The 19,478-nt window shown below is 49.2% G+C and overlaps 1 protein-coding gene and 1 long non-coding RNA gene across 20 annotated transcripts in view; one reads left to right on the top strand and one right to left on the bottom strand.

Moving 5' to 3' along the window:
* Window positions 1-2,570: 2,570 nt before the first annotated feature.
* Window positions 2,571-19,478, bottom strand: part of LOC130538537 (adhesion G protein-coupled receptor L2-like) — a 67,997-nt gene continuing 51,089 nt past the window's right edge. For 5 of the 19 annotated variants that reach the window (XM_057056213.1, XM_057056216.1, XM_057056215.1 and 2 more), the window contains 12 exons: window positions 18,511-18,633; window positions 18,030-18,235; window positions 17,499-17,672; window positions 16,035-16,244; window positions 15,131-15,351; window positions 14,434-14,500; window positions 12,113-12,204; window positions 11,203-11,371; window positions 10,319-10,444; window positions 8,863-8,962; window positions 7,786-7,911; window positions 2,571-4,889 (listed from right to left, as the gene is read on the bottom strand). In XM_057056213.1, the coding sequence (XP_056912193.1) occupies window positions 4,033-4,889; window positions 7,786-7,911; window positions 8,863-8,962; window positions 10,319-10,444; window positions 11,203-11,371; window positions 12,113-12,204; window positions 14,434-14,500; window positions 15,131-15,351; window positions 16,035-16,244; window positions 17,499-17,672; window positions 18,030-18,235; window positions 18,511-18,633 (2,471 nt within the window). In that variant the 3' untranslated portion in view covers window positions 2,571-4,032. Of the gene's footprint in view, window positions 4,890-5,427; window positions 5,482-7,785; window positions 7,912-8,862; window positions 8,963-10,318; window positions 10,445-11,202; window positions 11,372-12,112; window positions 12,205-14,433; window positions 14,501-15,130; window positions 15,352-16,034; window positions 16,245-17,498; window positions 17,673-18,029; window positions 18,236-18,510; window positions 18,634-19,478 lie in introns of all 19 variants that reach the window. The other 14 variants (XM_057056221.1, XM_057056222.1, XM_057056232.1 and 11 more) reach the window with 9 other exon arrangements.
* LOC130538538 (uncharacterized) lies at window positions 10,440-13,399 on the top strand. Its single transcript, XR_008953904.1, has 3 exons — window positions 10,440-11,440; window positions 11,510-11,618; window positions 12,885-13,399. It is a non-coding gene; the product is annotated as an uncharacterized LOC130538538 (long non-coding RNA).

The following is a 19,478-nucleotide window of genomic DNA, read 5'->3' as shown; positions in this document are numbered from 1 at the left end:
ATTATTATCCTTTTCTTCAGTGAAACTACAGGAGAGCCAGCTGATTCTATAACCATAGTATTCAGTCCAGTAACTTTTAGGATCATTCAAAGAAAGATACAGAGAGACAGAGAGAGAGAGAGAAACAGAGAGAGAGAGAGAGAGAGAGAGAGAGAGAGGCCATACAGAACATACACGTTTCAATTTGACTGAGATCTGATTTTGAATTCAGCATCTTGTTTGATGTCTTTTTGATGATGGACATGAAATAATGTCCAAATCACCAGAGGGCGGAACATCAAACGGATTCAAATGAAAACACCGTAATGTCTTCTCGGACCGAGCCCATTTGCGCCTTCATTTGCCACTGCCCCCACGGACGCCGGGCTCTCGCCGCATGCGGATAAAAGATGAGATGATAAATGAAGCACTTTCATCTCCGGCAAACTCTGACAAGTTCTGCCTTTGCAGTGCAAACGCTGCATCATAAACACAACCGCAGCGGCATCAGCGCTGTGCAGCCAGGAAGACGGGAGAGGGAAAGGAAGGTGTGTGTGTGTGTGTGTGTGGGGGGGGGGGGGGGGGGGGGGGGGGGGGGGGGGTAGGTGAGAGAGGAACAGCTCTGATGTTCTCCATCAAGTGCACAAACGCTCCCAGGAATTGGCCATCAATATGTCCTACTACACATTCCAATGTTCTTATAGATAATAGAGTGAGAAGGTTAACACACACGGCCCAGATGACGCCCTGATAATGACCCAATATATATGCATCATGCAGAGCCCGTTCACGCTCAACCCATTGGTTCATCATGGAGTGTCAGTTATGAAAATGCTGATCTTTAAACTTTGCCTCCATCACCGACACCCGCACTATTTACTGCAGTTCTGGGCGGTTGCCCCGGCGACGTCTTGCTGAAACACAAGAGGGTGTCTTTGGGTTTAATCCTAATCCGGGCCCGAGGAGAAGCCGGGGTGATTTATGGGGCAGTCTGAGTGTTTGAGTGTTTTGGGTGAACCCGGGAGGCCGACATTCGCGCAGAAACGCCGACGACCACGGCGGACTCGCAGGGTTTCGCCTCCGCCTGCGCGTCGGCCAGCACACTGCAGCTAATAAAGCGCACCGCCCAGATCATAAAGCAACTCTGTGGAGCGAACATCATCCGAGTGTGTGGTCGGATGGAACAGGATCCTCCTGCAGAGCCCCAGATGAAAGACACTAAATCTGCTAAATCTATGACGTGTCTGCTCCTCCTGCGCTGATTTATGATCCCCCCACATGGAATTAGTTCACATCTTGTTAAACTTGCATGCTTTACAATCTTTACGCGTAAAGACAGAAAAAAGAAATAACATTAAAAAATGCTCAGAACCTCCTCATCTCCTGTTGGCAGGCTGCTCCAGGTCATAAATCCTGCTGTTCAGTGTTATCAAATAATAGCTGAATAAGGAATCTGCTGTTCTGAAGCAGGGCTCATTAGTGACCGAGGGTCCAGGTCTTGAAGAAACAGCTTTAATTAAGTCCTCCGCCGACAATCTTCAAGCTAACCGAAAAACTTAATCCAGTGTAAAATCAGTTACAAAACAGCGAGAGGGTGAGGTTACGTGATAATGGTTTCCATGGGAGAAGAAACGCTCTGCAGTTAGGAGCGTAGCCGACTCCTGGCAAGAAAGGTAGGGTTAGGATCTGTTAGGATCGATTAGGATCTGTTAGGATCGATTATGATCTGTTAGAATCGATTAGGATCGATTAGGATCTGTTAGGATCTGTTTATGTGGAAGCTGCACCTTCACCTCTGCAGACTCTAAATGGGTGGGAGGGAGGGAGGAATGGAAGGATGGGTGGATGGATGAAAGGATAGGTGGATGGAGGGAGGGATGGATGGATGGGTGGATGGAGGGAGGGAGGGAGAGAGGGAGGGATGGATGGATGGATGGATGGATGGATGGATGGGTAGAGGGAGGGATGGATCGATGGAAAGATGGATGGATGGGTGGATGGATGGGTAGAGGGAGGGATAGGTGGATGGAAGGATGGATGGAGGGATGGATGGATGGATCGATGGAAGGATGGATGGAGGGATGGATGGGTGGATGGAGGGAGGGAGGGATGGATGGATCGATGGAAGGATGGATGGACGGCTGCATGGATGGGTAGAGGGAGGGCGGAGGGAGGGATGGATGGATGTTTGGATGGGTAGAGGGAGGGCAGGATGGATGGGTGGATGGAAGGAGGGAGGGGAAGATGGGTGGAGGGAGAATGGATGGGCGGGTGGATGGATGGGTGGAAGAAGGGAAGGATGGAGGGATGGATGGAGGGATGGATGGAGGGCATTGTTGTCTCTTTTGGCATTTATTTTATTTTTGGGTTATGTAAAAACATCTTTGTGGCTTCATGCAGTTATCGGTGAACATGTTACGGAACCGAGTGGTGTTGGTCTGTGTGGTAAAGATCTCCATGGTAACAGGAGGGTCCAATACTGTAATATTGAGCCTGTTCACACCATAACAACACATCTGATCAATCCGATTGTTCTCATCAGATCTGCTGTGTTTACATGCAGCTCAGAAACGTGATAACCCAAAAACATGTTTGATTCAGTCCATTTATCAGATTGCTTTTGGAGTACACATGCACAGATGGAACCCAACAAAATAAATCAGATCAGCGGTACACATGCACAAGGACATCGGAGTATATCTAGAAGTGGTAATCTGATTCCTCCTAATCAGACTACTGCTGTGATAAATCATGTCACATTACGCTGCTTAATAATAATCTGATAACTCCAGAAATCGGATCGTGATCTGATTTATGGTCATGTAAACAGGCCCATTGTTGAATTGTGGGGGGTGGGCCGTACGTCAACCCCCCCCCCCCCCAAAACTAATTAATTTTCAGTCACGTTTACATCCCAAAACACCACAAAGCATCTCGGCAGCTGCGAACAAGAAAAAAATTCACATTTATTTTGATATCAAACAGAAGTTGAATTAAATACCAGCTGATGACGAGTTCTTACAAAAGGATGATATGGACCTAATCAGTGTCGCCATAAAACGTCTTCTCACTTTCCAGCCATGTTCTTTTTCACCCCCCTCCCCCCCCCACTTTAAACACTTCAGGTAATAAATTAATCAGTGTCCAGGGATGAAACTGGGTCTGCCGAAACCGCACGAAAGCACAAAAAAAGCCTCCGTTCAAGTCAAATAAATTACACAATCTTCCAATTTCAATGGGTGTGCACGGTCCGGTGCGAACAAATGTACTGCTGTCAACCCCCCCCACCCCCCCCCCGAACCCTCAGAATTCATGAAAGCAAAAGCACTTCACAAGCAGAGACGTGAGCATGATTCCATATGGACGGAGATCTCCTAAAACCTTTTTTTTTCATTTTAAATACAACAAGTCAAGTGTGAGAGGAGAAAACACATTTCCACCATTGAATTTGAGTTTGTCTGAAGAGTCTTAACATTGAAAGGGCATAACTACTGAATGGTTTCCTCTTTTTTTCTTCTTTTTTGAAACTTTTTACACTAGTGGTACAGTAAAATATATTTTCTTTTTGCTGTTACTTTTGACAACAGTTAAATGTGCAATAGAGAAAATATAAGGCCTGAGTCAGATTTAGTGGTTTCTTTACTTTTGACAGTCCCGACTGTGTAGAGGAGCCACGCACGCTTCAGTTCTGTACTTGACGACTAAAATAAGCCTGGTTTTGCAAAGTCCTCCACGGGGCCCAGAGTCTTTTTTTCCCATTTTTTCATCCCTTATTCTTCTAGAGTTCAGAACAGACGGGTTGTGTGTTAGTCTCTGCACCTCTTTAGTCCAACAGCAGAGCTTTCGCGGTCCACATTTGTCGGCCTTAGAGGGACGTGTTTTTGTGTTAATGAGATCTGTGTGCAAAAGTCCTTGTTCCTTTTCCAACCCCGCCACGTGTCACTTCCTGCCCAAACAGGAAGTACGCAGGTGGCGTGGAGCAGGACTCGACGGCTGCGTTGACATCCACCTAAAGGGCCCATCTGTTCGAACCTGTGCAAATTAAAGGCAGTCTCAGAGGCTGGTAATAAGCTGCATTTGTCCGTCGTTGGGCGCGTCGCCCTCGGGAACGCACTCTTCGTTGTTGGGGGAGATGATGCACCCGTCGCTGGCGCCTCGGTTTATGTGGTAGTAGGACACGGGCTGCGGCGTGTCGCCCAGCTCGGGCATGCTTTTATGGTAGCCGTCCTCGCCCTCGCTTCGGGGTGAGGGGGACAGCTCCTCGTCCTCGTCCAGGGGGTAAGGGGACGCCGAGGGCGAGTCCCTTAAGTTCGGCATGCTGGTGTAGAGGGAGTCTCTGTTGTTACTGGGGGAATGGGAGCCCGTGTCCTCCACTGCGGTAACAGTCTCGGAGCCATGGCCACCCTGGCCCTCCATGTTTCTGGGGGCCTTCTGGGCGCTGTAGAGCAGGGAGTGAGTCCTCTGTGGCAGGAGGGGGGCCTCCAGCACCTCCTTGTGGTGGGGGTGCAGGAGCAGCTCCAGTGTGGTGTGTCCAACCCTCGCGCTGCCTCTCTGGGGAGGAGAGGACTCGGCGTGGTCCGCCACGATGGCGTCGTCCTCGCTGCCGCTGCCCCCCCCGCCTCGGTCCATCGTCAGCCTGGTCTGCGGAGGCAGACCTCTGTCCCGCTCCCTCGGGGCGTCGCGGCCTTTGGGGGCCCCGCGGGGTCTCAGGTTGTTGTGGACGATTTCTGATATGATCATCTTCTCAAAGGCAGCGTCGTCCAAGTTGAGACCCCCCAGTTCACCCGGGCCCCGAACGCCCACGGCCTCGTAGTCGTCGTCCCGCAGGGAGTAGCTGTTGTTAAAATTTCCATTGAGGGGGAGGGTGTCCATGGCACTGATGTCCCTGCTGTTGCTCAGAGACTGCTGTCCTGCAAGAAAGGGACAGGTCAGGTATGATTTATTCTTTTTTCCTTTCGACAGACTCAAATCTCTGCCACGGAGCTGGATACTGCTCAGGACACCGTTCTCGTGCTCTTTGCTCTCTTGCTTCGCTTTAACGTTACATTTCCACAAATGAGCATCAAAGGAACAGAATTAGCTCCCCCCGTTGCCACCAAATATGTCTGTACCCAATCTAGGAGATCATCCTGAACAATATTGGAGGAATGAGGATGAAAAAACATGAGGTGAAAGTGAGGAAGGTAGATTGTATCAACACGCTACACAGGGCAACGACACGGCAGCATACAGAACGGAAGAACGGATGTTCAATTCAATGAACGCAGGCTGATGGGAAGTGTTGTGACAACGACAATGAATAAAGCATTCCACCCGTTGAGAGAAGTCGAGGCGTCAGAGTGGTGCCGAGCGCAGATGGCCGGCCACCTCTCTGCGCCGGGACCCCCACGAGCACGGCAACAAAGCGGCACACACACCACCACAGACAGGCACGGTGCAACGACTCACTTCTTCACCACTCACATCAAGTGTGTCTGCTCAGGCTATCTGGCCTAAGAACAGCTGATGTGCAAAAAAAGTAAAACAGATGATTTTTTTTTTAAAAATATCTCAATTGCAGCAGAAACAACACAATCAGTGAAAGAAAAAAAAAGAACAAGCGTGGAAGCTCGTTCCTTCGGTCTGGATTCCGTTAGTCCCCTTTGGACCGCGTCCTTGCAATTAGCTGTAATTTAGCTCATGTGAGACTTCGCTGGCAGGACAGACGGACAATGGCTGCTAAACGGTCTCAGAATGAAAGGACGGCTCAAGGACAACTGAATCCTGGACCGAGCAGGTGACAGCGTGTTATTTTTTCAGCTATTTTTAAACGTACATCTACAGATAGGATGGAGTTTAAGAGGGATAATTTCCAATGCTGGACACACAGTGAGTCTCTAAAGGCAGGGATGACATTTTTAGAGAGTGTGTGTGTGTGTGTGTGTGTGTGTGTGTGTGCAGTTCCAGGCAGGCTCTGAATAGAAAAAAAAAGGAAAGCTGGTCTGTAAAATGGGCAGCAACAGAGGACAAAAAGGCTGAAAAACAACGTTCAACAGAGCGAAAGGAACGAAGACCTGCGAGGTCGGCCAGACGCTGATTTTTTTCAATGCACGCAGGTACCGTCAGCGGGGGGGAGGTCGGTGTCAACAGATTAGAATTCGACTGGACATGGCGACAGCTGCAGTCTGGGAACGGTTCCAGCAGACTCTGGACCGAGACGTTAGCCGTGCCCGCTTCACTGCCTCGGACGAACATCTGCTTGGTATTATTTAGCATTAATACACTTCTAACAGGAGACACGCTCGTCCGTTTCCAGGAGCCGGGACTAATGGCTGCAGCAGAGCAGCCGCTCTTCACACCACCAGGTTGAGACATTTGTGCGTCCTGCCAGCAACCTTCCGGCTGCTTTCCGTACGTTCGCTTTTTTTTAATTTGCCTTTTCTGATCCACAGTTGCTGGCGTGCCTGAGCAGGAGGGAGGGTGGCGTGCTTGGGGGGGGGGGGGGGGGGATGAGAAGCTAAATGACCACGTTTGGTCTGAACGGCTGATAAAATATTGGTGTTTACTGTTCGAGGGCGTTGGAGCGCGGGCCCAGTGTCTTCACGCTGACGTCTGCGTCTGAGCCGCCGCCGCTGAGCTCGGGCGCAGAAAAAGACATTTTGATTCTCTCACAAGTTCCTTTGGTCCTGGCCCGGCATCATTACCTCCCTGCAAAACGACCTTGTTGTGCCGTCAGTGAGCTCGCGCTCCGAATTGGAAAGGCAACAGAGTCGGCAGGTGGAGGTCGGACGTTTCCACACGCCCTCAGCATTCGCACGGCTGCCGCGCTGCCATTTTTCCCCCCACATTTGCTCTTTTATCATCAAATGCCTGTGAATATCTGAAGGCTATGACTCTGCCCGCATTGCGTCATGTGCTTCTGTTTCCCTTTTTTCTTTGATTGTGTTTCTTTTGCTGTGCCAGCGAGGAACTAGGTCACCATAAACACTGACATGTTTTAAATCGCTCTAATTAGAAGCATATATCCGTATCAGCGTTGGGTGAACGCCGGGGTAACATCAATGATGTGGGTGGGGAAAAAAAAGGAGGTTCATATTTAAAAGGGAGGAATTCCCAGCAGAGCCGCTCAGTGGATGAGATAAGACAGCCTGATTGAGTTCATCTTCTGTGTTTACAAGAAAGAAAGTTGCTTAAATAAAGATGTTGGAGGAGCGGCGAGGGTGTGAGTATTAAAGCTGTCAGGGCATGCTGTGTCACAACAATCACAGTCGCGTTCTAATTCTTTTAATCACTTCAAGGGGAGAGTAACACGGAGCGCTGGACGGCCGCTCTTATCGGCCTCGCCGTAGATTAGCCCGTTTGAGGTCTGGAAAAGCTGCTGCCGTCGCGGCAAATTCAGCCCGCGAAGCTGCAAAAAGCAGCCTTTGCAGATTTGAGCCTTTATGTTAGTGGCAGGCAGGTTTCGCTGATGGGTTCACGGGACACAGCCTGGACGAAAAGCCGGCCGCCGCAGCCAGGCCGCGTCTGTGTCCCATAAAACCGCATTCTTTCGTAAGTAAACAGTTTGATTTGAGCCGAAATCCAACAAATGAATTGATTAATGACCCTCAGAAGTGACGCCAAGTTTCATTTTCTTGCAAATCTGCAGAGCCTGAATAGCTGTTTCTAGTTTTGTGCTAAGCTAAATGGCTGTTTGCCTTGAAGGCACATAATAGGTTTTGATCTTCTCAGGTTACGCTCCCCTGGAAGTGCATTTTCTAAAATGTCAGGCTTTAGAGCAAACACAAATCTATGCAAGAATAAAAGAGTGAAGGGGGGGGTGTGCACCTGGGGAGTGAAAGGCCGGTGGAGAGGGAGTGTTGCACACCACAGTTTCTGCCAGCAGGTTGTTATAGGGGTTAGTGTCGTGGGTTCGGAGGAGAGGGTTAGTTAGGAGGTAGTTGCCAGTCATCCCTGAAATAACACAAAGAGAGAAGAGAGAGGCAGAAAAAAAATCAGGAGGCGGGGGAGAAATGATTGAGGGTAAAGAGCTTGAGGTACTTGATGGTTTGTGGTCGTACGCCGCGTAGCTGTTGACATAAACAATAACTGACATTTTCTGTCCAACATCCGATACCGCAGAAAAGATTTATGAGCAGCAATTCATCTGCCTTCTATTACGGACAAAGCGGCCATAGAAATGTTGGTGGGAGCCGGAGCGTTACCCAAACACTCGGCTGATGTAACTGACAAACACCATTATCACCGGTGTTGACCAAAGCCTAGCAACGCAATCCGCGCCGGTGTTTACACCAGACAGATTCACCTAAACAAACGCGTCCAGGCCAGACAGTAGACAAAACATGTCAAGTGTCCTGCCGTCAATAATGCAGCAGCCCTATCATCATGCGCAGGGCCGTGCAAATCTCCAGGAATGTAATAACTATCCGCGGCCGCTCGGACGCAGAACCGCTGGTATGTGGGTTCAGAAAAACGACATCGACAGAAAAAAAATTAAATTCTTAACCGGAGCCAAGTGTGCGCTGGCGCTAATCTGGGCTTCAGAATGCCGGGATGATTCCTAAAATCTGCTCTGACCTCTGCCTGACTTTGCTCTTCTATCCCCCCCTCAGGTAAACCTTCCCAGCCGGGGTCGTTAGCATTAGCTTTTCGGTAGCAATAGATGCTGAATTTTTAACACCTCTATTTACGATTGTTGCTATTTTGGGGCTATTTTCCTTTTATTCTTAACTGCTTAACACCAAAAGAAAGGCACCATTGCTGCCTCTCTTCCAGGAGCTGCAGAAGAGCTTTGTACGCTAAGCTGCCTTGCTTCCCTTTTCCTTTTTTGAGTTCAGAGCTTCACCGCAAAGACGGCGGTTGACGAGTCTCGTCTGGCGCCGTGGCGGGAAAACGCTCACTTACCCTGGTTGAGAGTGGAGGTGCTGTTTATGTCTCCGGAGATGAAGGAGGACTCCGACTGCTTCCTCACCGTGTCGTTCCACATCCGCCTGATGCGGCTCTGCTGAGACAGAAAAGACGCCATTGATCAGGACCCGACGTGGTGCTGCTGTTATTTGGAGCGTCTGTCCCAGAGGACCGAGCAGGTTCACGATTCAAGACTAAATTCGTACACAGGAACCCACTAATAACCGACTGCCTGTTGATGCGGTCGCGCTACGGTAACAGGCAAAACCGACTATTGATTCTAATGATATCAACACCCAAAGTCAAGGCCGTAATCTGAGAAAACAGCCCGGCGGAGCTCTTTCTCCACTGGAAGCAGAAGCAGAGAAGGATCTTTACACCCAGAACCAGACTTTCCTTTTCTGTAAATTGTATTTATCTATGTTTTTAATAGCCTTGTAAAGAAGCTATTTGACACAAAAGTGAGGCTAGAAGCAATAACTAGGTGATTTTGTTGAAAGGGAGGCTTCACAATGATAAAACCAATGACGGGTGGCCCGTTATCTCTGCGTGCTGTTGTTAAGATTGTAAAAAATATCCAAGCAACACCGAGGTTTCAGTCGATAGTTCCTGACTCCCCCTGCTTACACGCTGCTCTCATCAAGGTCGCGCGCCTGGTTTGATCAGAAAAACAGATCAAAACAAAAGGTCACGCGTCATCAGCCCAGCAGACATTGTCTGACAGGTTTATTGGTTTTTGCTGGAATAAATTTTTTAATCATGACAGCAACTAACTGCAAATAAGTTTAACCTTTCTGCTTTCTCACTTTTTGCCATGTCTGGACTTAAAGTGCTAACATTCATAATTAATGACTGATCAATGGTCTCACATGTGTCTGGCATACATTAAAGGAGCTATATGTAAGAAATGTAGTCAGAGTAATCAATAAGAGTAATCAATAAATGGCTCCGATATGTCAACAGACATTACGGAATCATGTTAGATTCTCACATCAATAGCAACAGTAGAACAGTCGGAATATTCTTACTTTGAAAGCAAAGTGTCAGCCTGTAAATAATGTTGGTAACTTTTTGTGTTGTGGTCCGTAGCTCCGCCCCCTCCACCCATCTACCAATCACCAAGTCAGTAGTGTTTCGGCATCCAGGTAGCCAGTTACCACCGAGCTGCCGCTACGAACGTCTCGGATCATGACTATCTGATGGCGCCAAACCAAAAAAGCCTCGAGATTATTCCCAACACTGCCGTGACAAAATCAGGAACAAACCGTGGAGGAAACGCCTTTATTCTGGAGGAGGAGCGGCTGGGGACGACGACGATCTTTTTATCGTTTTAGGATTCAAAAAACTGAAGAGCGCCACATTCTCTTCTAACCAGGTCAAATAAACCTGCCCTATAATCTCCAGGAACTACACCCATAGGCTTGGAAAAACAAAGATTCTTCCGATGTCGTACCTGTGTGGCGGAGGAGTAGTGGGCCGTGGATCGAGACGTGGCCGCCTTGGCCGCGTGGGGGCCCTCGGGGGGCAGCGCTCCGCAGCACTGGGACTGACGGAAACATTTGCTGTACTCTTTACGGACCTGCAGCCGAACAAGAGGTCAGGTCATTCCAACGTACACAGTGACACAATGGCTCACACACACACACACACACACGAGTGGAAATCCCCAAATCTTTGTTAAATGCTGCCTGGGTGAGAGCAGTTTAAATGCCACAGGGAGGACAAACACGGCGACAACGTGTGTGTTGGCGGGTGAACAGCTCTGAAGAAATGTTGGAACACAAATATTTACTCATCCCCTCCTGCAGGAAGAGAACTTTTGCAGAGAAAGTGATTCATGGCGGCAGCTGCGCACTGTTTATTGAAGCAAAGCTGCAAATGATGATCATTTTCATTTCATCTGCAGGTTATTTCCAGAAAGAAGTGTTTTGACTGTAAAGGGACTATAAATGTCCACGTCAGCCTTCGGAGGCGAACGCGGTCCAGCCCAACGTAAACTCTGCCTATTGTAACATAAACAAGAGGAGAAATGGAACCGATTTTTCACGTCCGAGGGCCGAAAAAGGAGCATATTTATGGGTTTTAATCATCACGACGGTTAGAAACGGGCTTTCTCAGCTCCATTACTGGGCAGATTAGCAGTCGCTTTCCCACCACTTTGCTGCCTGATGTCTTTAGTCCAAACAAAGGAAATCCTCGTTTGCAGGATAATTCCTCCACTGTTGGTTTGACAAACAAGGGGGGAGATTTGACGGCAGATGCGGTGTGAAATTAAAATGCCTCTCAAAGCAGCTTTTTAGACGACTTCATGAACACTTGCACACTAACGAGGCCGACCTTCTTCTGGAGGAGACAGTGGAAGATGAAGATGAACATCCCCTGCAGGGTGTTGAAGATGGTGAAGAGGTACGCCATCACGATGGAGGAGTCGTCGAGGAAGAACAGGCCGAAGGACCAGGTCAGCCCCAGCAGACAGAGGAGGACGAACGCCCCCGACACCCACGACCTGGGAAAGAACAAACCGCTGGTGAACGAGTGCAGAGGACGACGTCTCTGCGTTTGCTGCTCAATACAAGTAAAACCCTTAAATGAGCTTTAGCATGCACGCCTGCTACGTTTCTGACGTTTCCGTGGCAGCTTCCAGGGACACTCGGGGGAAACGGGATAACGTCACAGCGGCTTCTGATGATGATGGTGGTCGTTCGTCACGCGGAGAAGGGAGGAGACGGAGAACGCGGCTAATTAAGCTAAAGGTAACTCTCGAAAGCAAAGCAAATGTTTCTGGCTTAGTGAGGGAGGAGCTGGAACCAGAACCGGCTAGGAGCACGTGCACGCGCGTCGGACGTGGCGGGCTCCCCTAAAACAAACGTGGGGCTTTTTATTAATCAAACAAATGCAGCCAAGTGAAAGTGGAAAGCTGGACGGCGGAGTGTTTGCTTTTCTGTCCTCGCTATCTGGAAATCTTTGAGACTCGCAGCAGAATCAGCCGTCCATGGAAGCCTGTAAACTATATCAGCAGAGCGGCGAAGGTCAAAACGCAGTTATGAAGAATAAAGGCAATATCTGAGGAGAGCGAAATCTTAAAATGAAGGAAGCAAAGGCAGCACCTACACAGCGAATAATGAAATGGGGAAGAAAATATTAGCTGGAGATTTCAAAAGAAAAACCAAGGATTTTACAATATTTCTAATGTTACACACACACACATACACACACAGTGTTAATCTTCTAGAGTAGCAGCCCTCACCTGATACCGCCCAGCCTGGACGAGTCCGGTTTCATGGAGGTGGAGTGCTTCACCATCTTAAACATGGTCACCACCAGCAGGATGACATTGACCTGTCAAAACAGACACGGCTCAGAATTGACAGACTGCACTTAGACGGGCATCCAGTTTCCATTGTTACTGTAAACGCAGCAGAGCTTCTGGTCAATACCGACATCATGATCATCTCATTCCAGTCTGGAACCCTCCAGCATTTACCGAACTACTCTCTTTTAAAAAAAAAGAATGTAATGATTGAACGGAAAAACCAGCAAACACCGCGCCGCATCAGGCCCACTCATCGCTAACTTTATCTGCAGCGAGTCGTCACAGGCCTTGGCTCCGCGCTAACGTGCATTTGAGGTTTCTGGAACAAGCGCTCGTACAGTATTCTGAGCTGCGAGTGTGTGACATATCTCTGGCTAACATTTGGAACTGGTTTTAGCTTCCTTGAGCCAACAGTTGAGAGGAAAGTACGAGATTTAAAGCACAAGTAAAAACAGGAGGTTCAGAAGTAGAAAAATAGTAATACCGTGCAAGCGGTCGGCAACGTTTGACTGGTAATTAACATTAATCTGCAGCCTATTATGTTGAAAATTAAATGTTTTATATCCAGAATGAAAGGTGATAGAACATTGTTGTCCCAAAAAACCTGTTGAAACATGAATTATTTCAATAAGAAATGAAGAAACTGTAGAGATCCAAAATGAAAATGAGCTCGCTAATCGCTCCGTTTTCTGCTTTGATTTTACAGGGGGATCTTAGCATGTCTGTGCACCAGAGAACTTGCGCAGTGTCGCACCACTGGGGTCGCTGAGCAGCACCACCGGAACGTAACGGAATATAACGAACTCTGACGCACAGTGAGGAAAATGAAGGGAAAGCTGCGACCGGAGTTCTTTCCCCGCTGATGTTTGACAGCGCGGTGAAGCACATTTAGTCGCCGAACGCTCGAATGTGCATTTGTTGAGGTCAAACCGACCTGATGTTTGAACAGCGCAGCACAGGGAGGAAAGACCGGAGCCTGGTGCCATATTTTAGAAACTTTCAGTCAAGCCAAGAGGGCCAGGAAAAAACATTTAAGTGATTCAAGCCATACATCCAGAAAGGTTTCCATGCTCTCAGGATGTCTGTCTGTAAGCACTGGAGGGCCTGTGACCACAAAGATTCTTCATTTTGGCCCCCTTTGAAATGCCCGTCTGTAAATAATTGCTAAAAAACAATAATGTATGTGCATTTTTATATGTTATTAAAAACGTCTGTCTGGTACCTGCTCCCGGCACGACTGCATGGTTTAAAATACAGAAAAAACAAAAAAAAGAGCAAAAGCTCACCAGAAAAGAACGCAGAATGGTTTACATGTGGCCCTCTGAGTTTATTAAATAGTTAATTTTTTTCTGACATTAAGTGAAAACCATCAGAGTGTGGGTGGGAAGCATTTGGAAACCAGCAATGAAAGACGGAGGGGAAGGCAGAGCCAAAAAGACAGAAAAGAGGCCTCAGATCTCGGTTCAGGGGGCCGACTTTTGTCTCCCGGCCACTGGAGCTGGTTTTTATTCGCACGACTCGGGCGCCTGGAGACACATTTAATGGGCCCCCGAGAACTGACACAGATCTGATGAGACAGTGAGGCGAGGAGACGGGGACGCTACGCGAGGACTCGCTCCTGACGTACGGAAACACCGACAAAGCCCTTCAGTGGACCGTGGACACCTTTACACGCACGATTACGAGCCTGCATTGATACAGGATGTGTCTTTGTTCAGGTTGTTTCCTATTGTGAGCAGTGTGTGTGTGTGTGTGTGTGTGTGTGTGTGTGTGTTTGTTTCGCAACACATGAAATATTAAAAAGTGAAGATGGAGATGTCGGTGCGCCGGGATTGGCTGGGGATGTGTCATGATCCACAGCATGGCTAAGAGCTGTGGTAATGGCTGTCTGGCTCACCCATTCATTACTACAGCCCCCCCCCTTCCCGCCGCCATCACCCTTGTTTTCCCACCGAGCAAATGACCTTCATGCCTGGGATGATTTCTCCTCTTCGATTGCGGGAGGGGAGGGTTCGAAACAGGTTTAAGTTGTTGCCGCTCACCAATTATGATTTCAGAGGAATTCATAGCTGAGCGGACGCTGATGTCCTTGTGTCAGCCGTAATGGGACCACTTTCCTTTCATGCAAATTGATCGAGGGGAGAGAAAAGCTGCGAGGCGGCCGCTGCGAGGGGGAAGGAAAATCTATAATCCCCATCCAAAGGCGCTCTTTGAAAGAGAGGTCCTTCGCTCGCGTGCACCAAATCACGACCTACCGCGATGATGAAGGCGACGGGTCCGATGAACGTCCCGATGAAGTGGTTGTCCACCCGCAGCCAGCACCTTCAGGGGGAACAAAAGAAAGGCGTTGGTGGCTTCATTTAAGTTGCGCGTCATTGGCCGGAGCCCCGCAGAGGCGGCGGCCGCGCGGCTCCCCGGACAACGCCGGAGAAAATCCGACCTTGGCGGAGGACTTGGTGGTTCTGGGGCTCATGACTTCACGTGCTTGCAGCTCTGAATCAGTCAACAATGCGTCATAGAGGGTCGGAGTCCGAACGGACTCATCAGCGGGAAAGAGAAACTTGCTTAAATCTGGTAAATTAGGGAATCCGAGTCGTACAAATCACGCAGGTCGTTGCTCGGATGAAGAGCAGGAGAGAAGTGCATAAACTTCTAACTGACAAGGGCAGCAATTATCCACATGCATGGAATAAAACCCCGGCAGGGCCGTGCGGCCGGCGAGCGCTCTCATTAATGTTGTGGTTTTGCCGGCAGTCTGTTTGAGCTCTGACAGGGTGTAAATGTGCTGGGGGCCACAGGTGGACTTTTCCCCGCGATGTCGCCATCATTAGCACACACATGCTCTCGGTGTGACTCCGTCCTGGCAGGGGGAGGACAGGAGTGCCCATGTGCCCAATTTAAATCCTGCAAAAGAAATTTTTAAAAACGACAACAAGGCGACGCCGCACTCACGCTCGCTGTGTGCCGTAGCTCCTGTAGTCCACGGCGGCGGAGATGCCCACCACGACGGCCGGGATGAGGTAGCCAGACAGGTAGTAATACTTCCTGCGCGAGAACTCGCTCTCAAAGACCTCCACCAGCATGAGGTAGAGCTGCACGCCCTCCAGACACATCCAGGCGAACGCGGCGAGGAAGCAGAAGTGGAGCACGCCGGCGATCAGGGAACACACCAGCTGAGAGGAGCAGACGGGGAGATGTGCTAAGTTGGTGGGGGGTGGGGGGGGCATCGTCTGAGGTTACGTAGAACGTATTTACACCTGTTCCTGCTCGTGGTCGAATAGTCACTGACTCAGTTCTAATGGCAGCTGCTCATATCATCATTTCTGACCCCGAGTGCGTCTGTTGTTCTGCCCTGAAATGTTCATCAGGAGCTAAACACCTCTGGCAGCTCGCGGCGACGCGTCAAGGCCTTTTTAGACATTCGCCGCTTAGCAACGACAGAAGATTCGGCAGAAAACGGACATTCAAATCTAGCGTTAGCTTTCAAACACGGCTAATTGACGCCACTGGGGAGCATTTTTAGCATCAAGTAAAGGTCGCCTTTTTCTCATCCTGCAGACAAAATTAGAGCTAAACTGGGGGAGAATTCCACGCTTCTGTAATCAGTTTCCCCTTTGGAGGTCATTAGAGGTCATTGTGCAAAAAACAGACCTCCTACAAACAAACCTAATAAGGTCTGGCTCTCATTCATTTTTTTCCTAAACAATATAATGTAGAGATAAACAGCACGATACAGAATCAATTTTATTGCATGTTTTCAAGCAAAACATGTGTGTTGGTCCACTAACAGCAGTAACATTGGGACTAAAAGCATAAACACCCCACCATAACCTCCTCAGTATCAACTTCCTGTTACCTTTGGCTCCGTCATGTTGATGCCGACCAGGTAGACCAGCTCGCCGATGAACAGGTTGAGGCAGAGGTTCTTGTGGATGGTGTTGCGATCGCTCTGCAGCCCTCTGAAGAAGCAGAAGGTGAAGAGGCTGATGGCGAGGCAGACGAGCGACACGGCGATGCCCATCCGGGTGATGACGGTGAGGAGAAGCTCGTGGACGCTCCCGTCGCCCTGCGTGCGACACACGTGACAGATCGACCTCTGGTCAGCACCTCTGGTGGATTTAAATGTATCTGCGACAAGCCTGACCTGACGGGAATCTGAACCATAAAAGCGGCCTAGCGCAACATTCAACGGAAATGTGGGAAATTTTTCCAAAGCTAAAAAGGTTCATATGATGTTAATATGGCTGGAAAAATCACGAAAATACCTTCCAAAAACCTTCCCCTACTCTACGTCCGTGGCGGTTTTAGATATAGTTTCAGATATGAGGCATTATTGTTGGCAACGCCATCGGGAAAACAACAAGCCAAAGCAGGCAGGACTCTGTCGGGGTCGTCAGACAGAACTGCAGACAGAAATGTTTGAGGTAATGACACTAGGCAACAATGGTGCCACTATTACGGGGTCATTACGCTGCGCAATCAGCATTTAGCTCGTAATGAGCAGTTAAAACAAAGTCTTATCTATTTCCTCTTTAAACCTAAACCACAGAAATAAAAACACAGGAAAGGCCGAGCGGCCGTGCGAATGTTGACTTAACGTGGAGAACATATTTGAGTCCCATTATGGAGTGAGTCAAATAAAAACACTCTTCTTGTTCACTCTTCTGGTTCTAGTTCAGAGAATCTGAACCCGAGCCGGAGCGCCGGGCCGGTGCGGATATCACTGCGGGACGCGGTGGCCTGGGAGTGACGCAAGCCCTCCTTTGATATTTGTAATTTTATTGAGTTGCAGCAGAGGTGATGCGTCGGGAATTGATGCGAGGCTAAGCCGAAGCCCCCGGGGGCTCGGGTTTCAAGCTGCGGTTGAGGTTGAGGTTTGGACGGATGACGGGGAGTTCAGGAGGTGGGACTCCTTATTAAACAAACCGCAAACTTGTGCCCCACTTTTATTACTGCCAAAGTCATCGCGCCACACGCTATTTATCACGTAATTGGATTGTAATTGGATTTCACGAGTGGTTCTGCCTTTAAGACGGGCGGAAACATACATTAAAATTGAGGTTATTATGTTGCCGTGACTCCCGGGGACACGTGTATAAAGCAATATTAGACACGGCCTGCAGGTAAAATATAATTACTTCTGATAATGGCGTGACACATCCGAACCTGACTCGCTCTTCCTTTTTCTCTATCTCTTATCACCCCCCCCCCCCCCCACTTCTCCACCAGCAATAACCTGATTATCTTCACTGAAATGCCACTCTCGTTCTCGCCGCGTGCGCACGGATCTTCGCGCCGCCGCGGACGCGGGGACACTCACCACGTTTCCTCGATGGGCCATGAGGATGGCGAAGTTGGTCAGGTGACTGCAGGAGCAAGTGGTGTGGCTCTTGTTGGTTTCCAGTAGCTTGCAGCCCTGAGTGGACCAGTATCCCATCATGCTGTGCTCGGAGTAATTCCAGAAGGAGCAGTTGGGATTGTAGTAGTGTTCCTTCTGCACAACACAAAGGAGAGAGCGAAAACAATGAAACATAAATGAACAGGCGCTGCAATATGCATGACTGACATCTGTATATTTCATATCTGTAGCGAAATAATCTAAACTCTCATTTCATCCCAAATAAAAGGGATGCTAAACTAGCCGCTAGCTTCCATCTGTGAGAAGCACTTAAGCACCGCTGATGAAACTCAGGCACAATTTAGATATTTTCTATTCTCCCCCATTGGTTTTCTAACAATTGATCAAAGTCTCTGGATTCTCCCTTCATCCCAAAGGGCTGTGGCGCCATTTTAGCCCTGGAGCAGCCCCGCGAGATGCCGCAGTCTGGCCGAGTCCCCGGAGGAAGCTTACATCCAGGTGCTCCAAAGTGAAGATCACAGGGTCGGCCACAAACACGCGGCTGGACTCCTTGGTGATGGAGGCAGACAGGATGTGGGAGTTGACAGTGAGGGAAAGGTTGTGTTTGTTCAGGTCCCCGATCCCCCGCAGCGTGGCGTTCTCCGTGCTGAGGAACTGACCCAGGTGTTTGTAGAGCACAAACACCAGCTTGGCCACACCTGTCGGCAAAAAAAAAAAGAGTTTAATGAGCGAAAATCAAAGGAAAATAGCTAATGATTATGCAGGTTTACTCATTTTACTGACAGGAGAAGCTGCTTCGGTGCTCCCAATGGGCATTTTCTATATTGATTCTAATCTTTACGCTAAGATCGGCTAATTAACTAACCCGCATGCAATTTTTCTAAATCTAATCAGTTCAGTGAAAAACAACAAGCCCCTCCTCTAAGAGTGAAAATCCGTATCTGATCTGAAATGACGGCGCGGCCGCTCTCACCGTTTTTGCTGTTGACTTTGACGGTGTTGGAGGAGAGCTGCAGGGTCGCTCCGCCCTTGTTCGTCTGAGGAAACCTGAAGTCGTGCACCTGTCCGTCAGTGCTCAACACGTAGACATCCAGCACTGACAGAGAGAGAGAGAGAGAGAGATGCTACGGATCAGCGCCAACATTGAGGAGCACTTCCTGCTGGTTGAGAGTGCTCCGTCATTAAGGCCCAGTGGGGTGTTTGGAGAGACTGGAGCTTTACTGTCCTCGCAACTATACACAATCTCTGCGCCATTTAGTTTTCAAAAAAAAGTGTCTCAAAGCTGTCGGCCGACACCTGGAAGCCTCGGAGGGGAGAGCAAAGGAGAGCATAACAACAAGGATGGCGGCGGCGGTGCCGAGCCGACAGCAGCCGCCGCCGCCGTGGCATGAATGTCAAATATTCATAGCATCAAAAATATCGCAGAGCTATTACACCCCCCCACCCCCAACACCCCCCGTGTTCAGATAACCAAGCTAGACGAGCAAACCTCTGAAAATCCTCCAAATTCCTGCAGCCCCCCACCCCCACCCCCCCTTCGGTGCTCCAGCTGCTGGGTGGTGCTCCCTTTGATGTCTGAAATTACGGAAGGGTCAGGAGGACACAGGTATCACCCCCCCACTTCCTCAGATAGATGCCTCCTGACAGACGGAGGTGAAGAACCATCCTCAATGTTTGAGTTCCCCCCTTCACGACGCCATTCAGGCTCCGCGTTAATCAGTAATCGTCCAATCAGGTCAGTAGTGGTATAGAAACAATGTACGCAGACATATAAGTGCTAATCAGTGCTGCCAGCTATAGCTGGAGACAAGCTAACGGACCTTATCAGCCGGGCTCAGCAGGACTTTCTGAGAGAGAGAGAGAGAGAGAGAGAGATCGGACTGAGCGCCGAACGAACGGAACAATGCTGCTCCATTGGCTTCTTTGTTTTTCCCCGGAGGT

Source organism: Takifugu flavidus, chromosome 15 (genome assembly GCF_003711565.1).
Source record: "Takifugu flavidus isolate HTHZ2018 chromosome 15, ASM371156v2, whole genome shotgun sequence".
Lineage (NCBI taxonomy): Eukaryota > Metazoa > Chordata > Actinopteri > Tetraodontiformes > Tetraodontidae > Takifugu > Takifugu flavidus.
This window is presented reverse-complemented; position numbering and strand designations above follow the sequence as displayed.